This window comes from Eptatretus burgeri, chromosome 10 (assembly GCF_056783735.1).
Source record: "Eptatretus burgeri isolate ZD-2024b chromosome 10, Ebu_testis_v1, whole genome shotgun sequence".
In the NCBI taxonomy this organism is placed as follows: domain Eukaryota; kingdom Metazoa; phylum Chordata; class Myxini; order Myxiniformes; family Myxinidae; genus Eptatretus; species Eptatretus burgeri.
This window is the reverse complement of record NC_140970.1, coordinates 10133819-10145194: the sequence shown is the minus strand read 5'-3', so window position 1 is coordinate 10145194 and position 11376 is coordinate 10133819. Positions and strand designations below refer to the sequence as shown.

At 43.4% G+C, this 11376-nt stretch overlaps 1 protein-coding gene across 3 annotated transcripts in view; it reads left to right on the top strand.

The window, feature by feature from the left end:
* Positions 1–10803: 10803 nt before the first annotated feature.
* The window catches only part of COX18 (cytochrome c oxidase assembly factor COX18), a 68207-nt gene continuing 67634 nt past the window's right edge, over positions 10804–11376 (top strand). Inside the window, exon 1 of one of the 3 annotated variants that reach the window (XM_085897039.1) lies at positions 10804–11264. In XM_085897039.1, the coding sequence (XP_085753165.1) occupies positions 10899–11264 (366 nt within the window). In that variant the 5' untranslated portion in view covers positions 10804–10898. The remainder of the gene's footprint in view (positions 11265–11376) is intronic. The other 2 variants (XM_085897037.1, XM_085897036.1) reach the window with 2 other exon arrangements.

Genomic DNA, 11376 nt, shown 5'->3' with positions numbered 1-11376 from the left:
GACACGTGGGTCCAGCAGCGAAAATGCCCTGAAACCGCTTTATTTATTTATTTATTTATTTAATTAATTAAATAAATAACTCGTCCAAATAATTGAGTCAGGTGTATGTAAATCATCCGTCGAGGAAATTATTCACCCGACATGAATTGTGCGTCGTTTACCTGCGAAATGTTCCACCAAAGGTAATTCACGGATTGTGAAAGTGGTGACAATGGTTCCAAAAATTCTCGAATTCCCTTTGATGGTTCACCGTTCAATTTCCCTCTCGTTCTGTTTAATAATCTGCCAAAGTGACGCATCATTACGTCCATAATCCGATCCGCGACCAAATAGTTGAAGTTTCAGTGTCTATTTATACCCACAATGAAAAACTCGTCTTTATAAGGACATTAGCTCATGGGAGTGAGTCCATGTCGTCAGGTGGGTGGGCGTGGGAATGAGGATAACGAACAAGCTTTCTCAATGTTAACAGGAGTATGCTACCTGACGTGCTAAACGAGGTGATACAACGTTTCGAATGCGAGATCACTCGACACACACACACACAAACACACACACACACACACACACACACACACACACACACACACACACACACACACACACACACACACACACACACACACACACACACACACACACACACACACACACATATACTGTATCTACATACATTAATGTATATATAATTTGTATATTTATTTATTTATATATATATATATATATATATATATATATATATATATATATATATATATATATATATATATATATATATATTAAGAAGAAGAAGAAGGCACTTACAACCAAAAGTAAACTAGATCTCGTCCACTGATTTGAGCAATCAGCAAAAGCAGACCCGGTCTCAGGCCAAAATGTTTAATCCCAACCACCCAATGTTATACCATATATGTATATATACGAGTGGGGTATGTTTACACATTGTAAGCAATAACGAGCCATGCTTCATACGTAGGTACATAATAAATAGAAGATTTACGATTATCGGCAAGCATCACTGACCTCCTGCTTAATGCGCACAAGGCTGCGCTTATTTTCCGATGTTTTCATTTGCGGATGCTTCCCGACGGTTCTGTGATTTTTCCCGGTGTATCGGCTCTGATGTCCATCAGCAAGTGAAATTTCAGCTTTCTACGTCGCCCAGAAAGTGCCGAACATTGATATCGGTCAGTCAGTGAGTCGGTGAGTGGCCAGCACGGCGAACTCCGTGACGTTTCCGTTCTGATGACGTCAAGACTACAGCCCTTGAAGGGTTTCTCGCAGCGCAAAACGATGTGAAAGTGAAATACAGTTGCGCCAAAAAAAAGAGATGAAAAACGAAGTTTCGTCACTAGTTACGTTTTCACCCCTGTTTGTCTGTGCCTATTTCTCCATGTGCATGATATTTCAAAAGGTTGTGGACAGATTCAGTTGAAACTTGGTGGACAGGTTGGGTATGTGACAAGGATGAATCGTTTTGATTTTGATGAAGATCCGGATCTGGATACGAGAGTTTTCTTTCTTACCCTGCGCCCGTGAAGAGAAAAGCAGGGTTAAGTAATCGGTAACATATGTACGTATGGTGTACATGTCTGCATCTATCTCTTGGTTCACGAAAAAATATTTTCACAAAAAATATGAGACCACTATATTCGTTATTGTTGTGTGTCTGTCTGTCTATCTGTCCCGAGCATAACTCCGTGGGTTTTGATCCGATCCTGATGAAATTTTGGTGGGAGGTTTATATCATGATCCAGTTGTGTTTTCCTGAAAATGGGCGTGGTCCGCCCATTATGGGTGGAGCCACGACCAGAAAACATGCGTTTTTAGGGGGTAGCCAATTTCAATTTCCATCTTCTCCTAGGGATTTTGTCGAATCTGACAGGGGGTTCGGTATTTGCTTAGCCCAATGGCACCTGCATCGCCCCACGGAGCTCGATTTTTCATTTTCGTTCCAAGGTCAAGGTCACAAGGTCACGAACTTAGAAAATTGCGATTTTGACATAAAAAAAAATTTCTTTTCCGAGAGGTTTGTCAAATCTGGCAGGGGTTTCGGTGTTTGATTAGCCCAATGGCACCTGCATAGCCCCACAGAGCTCGATTTTTCATTTTCGTCCCAAGGTCAAGGTCACGAACTTAGAAAATTGCGAATTGTGTTTTTAGGGGGTAGCCGATTTCAATTTGCATCTTCTCCGAGGGGTTTGTCGAATCTCGCAGAGGTTTCGGTATTTGGTTAGCGCAATGGCACCTGCATAGCCCCACGGAGCTCGGTTTTTCATTTCAGGCCCACAGTCAAGGTCACAAGGTCATGAACTTAGAAAAATTGGAATTTTGACATAAAAATCAGACGACCGCCCAAACTTTGAGAGCTAGGATGACAATATTTTTTATGCATAATCTAGAGGTCATTCCCCACCTCGTCTTGAAACCATTTTTCTCTATCTCGAACACCTTGCCCGTGGCGCCCCCTTCAAGTTTGTTTTTATGCTGATTTCATCAAAGTATGGATAATCTGAGGAGTATGAAATGCCATGTTGCCTATATGACGTTATATTGTTCCTGGAATGTTCCAGAGGAAGTTTTGCACCAAAGGTCATAATCCTTGACCTTTGACCTTTAAAGTTCACAAAGGTCAAATTTAGTTGTGGGAATCGAACCGGGGTTTTGACCTTCTTCGACGAACTAACTCCAATAAGCTATAGCACGTATCCTGCTTCCTTATTTTAATGTCCACAACATTGTTTTGTGACCTTTAAAGGTTATACAAAGGTCAAATTTTTAAAGTTGTTGAATGAAACCGGGTTTTCGATATTTTGCAGCTAATAACCTGTCACTCGTACCACATCATGTTGATCATTTTTATAACTTGGTCAACCATTATCATATTGTCTCATCCTTGACTTCTGAAACAATCTACATCGTCAAATACCGCTCGTGAACCATCGTCGTCTTCAGACTTGTAATTCCAGCAATCTCTGTGTGTTTATCTGTATGTGTGTGTCTGCGACCGCCGTTTCTCGACAACCCCTGGTCCGATCTAATTGAAACTTGCCAGGAATATTGCTGGGGACCTGAGGATGTGCCTTTTCAAGGTTTGATATTAATCGGACAAGCGGTTCACAAGTTACGGCCATCTATTTATCAACCAATGACAGGACGTGGTGCTATGACATCACTATTGACGTCACAATTAATATATATATATATATATATATATATATATATATATATATATATATATATATATATATATTGATATGATGTCACAATTGGCGCTGGGGACCTGAGTATGTGCCTTTTCAAGGTTTGATATCGTTCTTCTTCATCCATTTCAGCTGTTTCCCAAGTGTTTTCCAAGTTTTGGCCATTTATGATACGGTTGGTCCGATATAATTGAAACAATGCCCCAATCCAGTTTTTTTTCCAGTATGCACGTACGGCCACGCACGTAAGGGCACACATGTATGGGCACGCACCTACGGGCCCGCACATACGGACCCACACGTACGGGCATGCCTGTAGGTACGTCATCCATCACATCCTTCAAAATCTGTTGGTTGCAAAATCTGTGATGGGTGTACGGGCATGCACTACAAAAGCAAACTACAAAATCTGTGATGGGTGGATGGGATTACGCACATACAGTCACGCACCTACGGGCATGTACTAGTTTTGTTAAAAGCGTACATCGAAAACCATTCAGCGGAGGAAATTGAAACTTTACCACATGTTACGTGACCATATGATATAGCGGTCACACTTTTGAGGTCAACACAGGGCCAAAGGTCAACATCGGCCAAATTTCTGAAATCCTCAATTTTTATCTCATTGACTTGGAATTTGAACAGGATTTGCATATCAAGTCACTAAATTCAATCACCAACTATTTATAAGATTAACATCGGCCAAAACGTCCACATAGACCGAATTTCTAAAATTGTCAATTTTCATCCGATTGACTTAAATTCGAAGAGCATTTGCACATTTGGTCATTGAATTCAACTACCAATGATTTTTGAGGTCAACCGAGGATAAAAGTTCAACATAGGCCGGAATTTCCAAAATTGTCAATTTTTATCCGATTGTCTTGAAATTTGAACAGGATTTTCAAATCAGCTCACTGAATACAGCCACCTATTATTTTTGAGGTCAACATAGGCCAAAAGCTCAACATCGACCAAATTACTGAATTCCTCAATTTTTACCCGATTGACTTGAAATTTCATAAAAATGACCATCATGCGTCACGTGGTCTGGCAGCCGCATTGGATCCAAGAGAAAATCCTTGAAAATCTTCGTAAGAGAAACCACTAAACCGATAAATGCAGAATTTAACTAATTGATCAACTACCCATGGAAAATATGGTTTGATAAAGATGATGTCACCAGTCATGTAGTCTGGCAGCCATATTGGATCAAAGAAAAAAAAAACCTTCAAAAATATTAATTTGCTCGCACCAAGTCATTCTAAAGACTGCACGGGGTATGTATTCTATGAATACCATCTAGTTTTTTGAATGACGATAGTGGGCCCGTTGGTCCATTGGACCAAATTTTCATTGGTTTCACAGCCTTGTAGTATACCTGCCTGCTTTTCTACTTGAGCATCAGATTGCTTTTCACCAAATGCAGATGAGTTTGGGCCAGGGTGGGGATTATGCTCTCAAAAATCGAGTCATTGACTTCTACTCACCAATAAAGGTTGATGACTTCGTCCAGTCTGAGTGGTGTCCCATACACTATTCAGCTCGAGTGCAGGTGAATTCAGTCACAAGGTCAAAATAAGTAATAAATGGCGTATCACCAGTGGGCCAATTTGGCGTTGTGTCCATGGATTGAGAAGGAAGGCTCTTTGAAGTAGCTAAATAGAGGTCAAATTAATTGGGATGGAGAATGAGTCATCATCAATGCCCAAGACCAAGGACACTACAGTAATGCCTTTAAGAAAATGGTGGGATTGAGTCAATTGGACAAATGTAGGTCTTTGGGGAAGAAACAGAAAGTACAAGCCAACTCCTTTCGGGATGTAAAAAACACTCATGTCGGAGCAACTGCACACAGAAAGACATGACAGCGTCTGTAGAGTAATCCACTGGCACATCTGTAAACATTTCAACATCCCGGTTCCAGAGCAATCGCGGAAACAAACTAAATCTGATCCTTGAAAATGAACATATTGGGCTGACGCATAACAAGATGATCCCATCAAGTGTGGACATTTTGCAAACAAAGCATTGGGTCCGGACATAATACTCAAATACAAAAAGGAAAATTCAGCATTGTTGATCGAGGTTTCAGTTCCTAATGACTTTGGACTAAATGCCACAGAAATCAGGAAAATGACCAAATACCATGGATCTGAAAAATGAGGTCATGAGGATTTGGAAATTGAAGAAAGCTGAAATTGTACCATTGATAGTTGGAGCTACATGAATGATAAAGAAAACCCTTACTGAGGTCTTAAAAAATAATTCCAGGGAATATCACTACAAACGAACTACAAGTGGAGGTTGTTGGAGTCTCAGTGAAGATTTTTAAGAGTCCTTGGAACGAGGCTATGAGAACGAAGTTTCCCAGTTTGGTTCATGAATCCTTCACCAAAAAGGAGGTGGAGATTTTGAGTTCTGGGAGAACTTGCTCCGACCTCCTGCAACCCACAAAAGGAGATAACAACCAACAAGGTATGTTTCTGAATATTTCATTGGTTGCAGCAAAAATGGCTGCTGCATTTTTTGCTGACTGCATATATATATATATATATATATATATATATATATATATATATATATATATATATATATATATATATATATATATATATATATATATATATATATATATATATATATCTTCTTCTTCCTCTTTCGGCTTGCTCCCGTTAGGGGTCGCCACAGCGGACCAACTGTCTCCATTTCGCTCTATCCTCCACATCTTCCATTGACACTCCAACCACCCGCATGTCCGCCCTCACCGCATCCATGAACCTCTTCTTTGGCCTTCCTCTTCTCCTCCTGCCTGGCGGCTCCATCTTCAACATCCCTCTATATATATATATATATGCAGTCAGCTTCAATATTATACTACAATCAATGAAATAAATGTTCAGAGGCAAACATACCTATGATATATATATATATATATATATATATATATATATATATATATATATATATATATATATATATATATATATATATATATATATTGTTACGGGCCAGGGGTCGGGTGAGAAGACCACTAGGTGGGGCAAAGCGTACCACATGGTTATGTCAGTTCCCACCAGACTCCCCGGAATTGTAGGCCATCGCACATTGATAATTTCGTAACACAGCGGGTCGCTTAACCAACCGTGGACGCCAATAACTCAACCGTGTGACCGAGGGTCCTCCAGTCTATGGGTTAATCGGGTTGTCTAATTAATCACGTGATTTAATTACCGGGGAACACGCCCTCGTTACGCCTTGTCCGAACCAGATCACTCTACCAGATTTGATCACTTTTATGGATCAGATGCAGCTGAGCGACACTGTCAAGGACGTACCAGCTAAAAGGAACGGATCATTGGGAATAAAGTCCCAGCTAAAGTAGGATTCGGACCATGCTGGATCAATGGAAGAAAAGACAAAAACTAGGAGGGAACATTCCTAATAATAATTTATTAACAGTCAACTTACTAAAGGGGACACAGAGCAGACTTATCACGAAATTAATAACAATAATAACGATAACGATCTTCTGCAGTCGTACTTAAGCAGACAGGTGCCAGCACACGCACTCACACGCACTCACACGCACACAACCCGATGGAGAGGGAGTTTTGAACCAGGAAGGGAGGGGAGTTGAGGCTATGATCTCGGTACCTTTGCACCCGATAACACGATGCGCCACCAATACGTTTCGGGGGGGGGGAGGGGTGGATGCTCTGTGGTGCGGTACCCAACAGTGGGCGCATTGTCTCTGGCTTCAGCCGCACGTGGCTTCAGACGACGTCGTGTGGGCGGAGATGAGGAGGCGGAGTCCCGACAGCAGGAGGCGGGTCGTGGCGGTGTCAACGAGGGCGAGGTGAGAGCGGGAGAGAGGCGGAGAAAGAGCAAGAGGCAAGAGCGGCAAGAGCAGAGGCAAGAGAGGAAAGAGAAAAGCGGAGGGACTGCTCCGACCTTTATAGCACTTGCAGCTCTGGGGGAGGGGCCATGCCGAATCGAAATGTCATCACCTGAATCGGGCACTCCGATTGGCCCCGACCCCTCACGTGGCCCGCCAACTTGGGCCGGAAACCGCCTCACTTCATTTCTGACAAGGCCATCCCAGACAGTGAACATATTTCGCTCCGACCCCACGACATGACACGAATCGTCCACACTGAAATTGGCATGCGAACCGTCCCGCAAAAACCCCGGGCCATGCCCGGGTGACTGATTGAGGGTCCGGCATGCCCGCTCGGGTGTTCGACCAGCGTTGATCAACGCGCTCGCTCCGCGCGCGTCAACGTGGTCCGCACTGTACATTCCCGGCTCGATTGCAGCTTCACTGGCCGTAGAGAAGAGAAGACATTCATGATCTGTGGAGAATCCACTGCTGCCAGCGAGGGCCGAAGGTACATCGCCATGGATAAATCCATGTATGTTTCACGAGCGGCGTACGTGTCTGCTTTCGAGCACATTCCATACAGTGCGCACGGTTTGGCCATTTTGCACTTGGCCAGCGCTCGCGTTCACACGACTCCGCGAGCGTGTGTGCGGGGCGAACACCAATATGTGTTGGATATTGAGGCTGAAAAGGAACAAGCCACTTTTACTCTGCACACTCGTATCCCGCCCGACATGGCGTGGAGTCGTCTTTATCGGCCTCCGTATGCGTTTCGTGCAGCGTGGGCTTCCTGCTGGCTGTGTTTCCTGTGTTGTGAAAAACACCATTGTTGCAGCCTCTTAAGAGGTATTTATTCGTCTGCCTTTTTAATGCAACCGGCAATCTTCCCCAGATCATCGGAAGCTCGAGTCGATAATCCCGCACCGCAAAGCGTACCACATGACGAGCCACACACGCCGGGTCCAGGGCTCACCCGGGAACGAGGATCCCTGTGCAGCAGTTTCCTCACCGCGGCGCCGCACGTGGCTGATTTACCTCAGGAATAATCAGACGAAAAGAAGAGTGGGGACGAAATGAAAGAGAAAATGATTTAAGCAACCCTAGCTATTAGATCATTGCAACAAACTCCCTTGTCGTCCCACTAAACAAAAGGAAGGGGACTACCTACATGTATAATAATGGAATAACTGCCTTGGGACACCTATCTGTTGTATGCATGCAGTTATGAGAACCGCAACAATATATATATATATATATATATATATATATATATATATATATATATATATATATATATATATATCCATCCATTCATCCATCGGGACCATACTCCATGCAGAGCGTTGGTGCTGCCTAAGCAGTCTCCTTGGCTATTGGACACAATCCTGGACGGGTCGCCACTCCGACACAGGATACCAGCATGCTGGCACTCATTTTGCCGACCTCAGAAGGATGACAGGCAGAGTCAACCCCACCTGGTATGAATTCAACAGTGAAGTGGGGTTTGAACTCAGGATCAGAGGATTCCAAGCCACCACCCTAACCATTGAGCCAACACCAGGTATATATATATATATATATATATATATACATATATATATATATATACATATATATATATATATATATATACATATATATATATATATATACATATATACATATATATATATATATATATATATATATATATATATATATATATATATATATATATATATATTAGTGTTACGGATTTCAGAATCCGGTCTGATGAATGCATCCACACAGCCAGGTCCTCAGACAGTTATTTCATTAAATGCATGTTCAGATTAGCCCCATCCCCATGTCTAATGGGATTTTAAATGTGATGCGTTGAGAAGGGTAAAGACACGTTCACACACATTTCTTCCGCACGCTCTGACGCCCGCCCTTATTTTTCCTCAGCAACGTTCTTTCGCGAGCGCCGACGCCTATCTTTTTTGAGAACGCACGGGTCGTCATGGTAACCGTGCGCGAGTGGTGGGGTGAGCTTGGGGCAGATATAAAGCCGAGACGGCCCGCAGATATAAAACGTATTGGAGGTCCGTTCTGAGGGAGAAGAAAGAGAGAGAAGTGAGAGGAAAAGGGCGAGAGAAGTAAGCGCGAAAAGCGAGCAAGAAGTGGGTGTAAGTGCGCAAAAAAGGCGAAGAAAGCGAGCGTGTGGTGTGTGTGTGTGTGTGTGTGTGTGTGTGTGTGTGTGTGTGTGTGTGTGTGTGTGTGTGTGTGTGTGTGTGTGTGTGTGTGTGTGTGAGCAGCGCCGACAACGAGTGAGGCACGGGTCGGTCACCAAGGTGTGAGGAGCGGGTCAGTCATCGACGGACCGTGTGGGTTACTGGACGTCACCAGTTTCCTGAAGTGTGAGAAGCTGCCCGTGTTGCAGCACCAGGGTCTAAACCCGTGACAGACGATCTCGGTGCCCTCTCAGACGTCGACTGGCGTTGAAGGCTGTTCGCGAGGGGATGCACGGCAAGGCTGGGTCCAAGCGACGGACGTGACACGCACGCACACATTTTTGGACGTTTTCACTTCACGGACGACGACTGTCTGGTGAGGACGGACGTATCTCCCCCTCCCCCCCCCCCCGAATGATCTGTTGGGTACCCTTGTCTGTGTTTTGCTGTGAGTAAGCCAACCCCCGAGAAGCATCTGCTCTTTGTCTCTTGGCAGTTTGATTGATTTTGCTTTGAAATTTATTCTTTATTTACCTCAGAAAATGAAAAGTCCTTTTTATTTATTTATTTTAGTATTAATAAATCATTTGTCGATTTCCAACCTCTCCGTGTTTGTCCTTTCCTTCCGTTGGTCTAGCATTGTCCTAACCTCGATAGACTTATGATGTCACGACGACGGCCCGGACAGCATTTGTTCGATTCCCACGATTGGCATGGAGACCGCCATGTTATTTAGCGATGTCGAGCACTCTGTTCGGTTGAAGTGCTTGTTTAAGCGCTTTGAATCAAGCTAGCCGCTTGGCAAGCAGTAAGCAAGCCGCTTGCTAACGGAACACGCCACACGACTCGATTTCACACGAGCATGCTCTCAAATGGGGCTCTTCCACTGCATTCTGAATCCTTAAATTGACATGAAACTATCGGAAGACGAAGCATCGATATCAACTCCATTAATTTAATGCAATGTAAGCAAAAGTTGAAGAATACAGACTTGCAGTACTCCTGTTTGAAGAGTAACATTGCTCTCAGCGGTTAATACCTATACACCGCCTATTGCGCTCAGGTTGCACGAGTTCATTAAAATGCGCATCAAAGCATTTTGCGGGATAAATAAAACATTACACCTGTATTCCTGAAAAGAATAACTGGAATAACTTTCATTCTTCGATCAAAATATGTGTGAAAACATTTCGCCTTGGGGGAAAACAAGGGTTTACGTCATCAATTAGTTCCGCTTTTCAACATTTTTTTTGTCTTGTTTTTACTTATAATTTGCCAACGTAATTTTATAAATTCGATTATTTTACATTGGCTTATTGAATTATAAGCCTGGAAGGGCGGCGACTGTAAAGGTGTATATAATATATTTTTTATCTACACTGAGCTTCCAAATTTTCGTCAGGATAATTTCCCAAACTATAAAATAACTTCCTTCTCACTTTTAAAGATAATTTCAAATGGTGTGGAACAACGTATATATCGTTGCGACAGGCTTGGCGCATTAATTAATTTGCACAATTAAGCTTTTTTTTCAACACTAATCAATGACGCAATCGTTGTTCGAACGTTGGACGTGAAATTTTAAAGGCGCGAGACCGTGACGTCGTCGCGCCTTTCAACATGTGGAGGTCGCTCAGTCGATTACCTTGGTCGTCAATGCAAATTCACTGGCTCCTTCACTCCCGAGTCTCATATCTTAGATCGACGAGTATTCACGCTCCCCACTCAGCCTCGAAATCACAGCACATCAGCGATCGTCGGTCCCCCAGCTCCCTTCCGCAATTTGCCGCCGCTTTCTTGACCCTCAACACCTGGTTGGAGGAACTCAGCACTTCTCCACCCGCGGTCTTCATCGACACCGCGCTCGTCTCCCTCCAGGAGTTTACCGGGTTGCCTTGGTGGGCAACGCTCGTCACTGGCACGGTGTTCGGTCGTGTCGTGCTCACCACGCCGTTGGCCGTGTACCAGAATTACATCATGGACAAAGTAACCCTCATTCATTTGTTTATTGTTGTGATTACACCTTGCACACCTTTTCTAGAATTCGAGATCACAAGGACACCCAAGACCGCAACACGAAATAATTCAACGTGTTCAT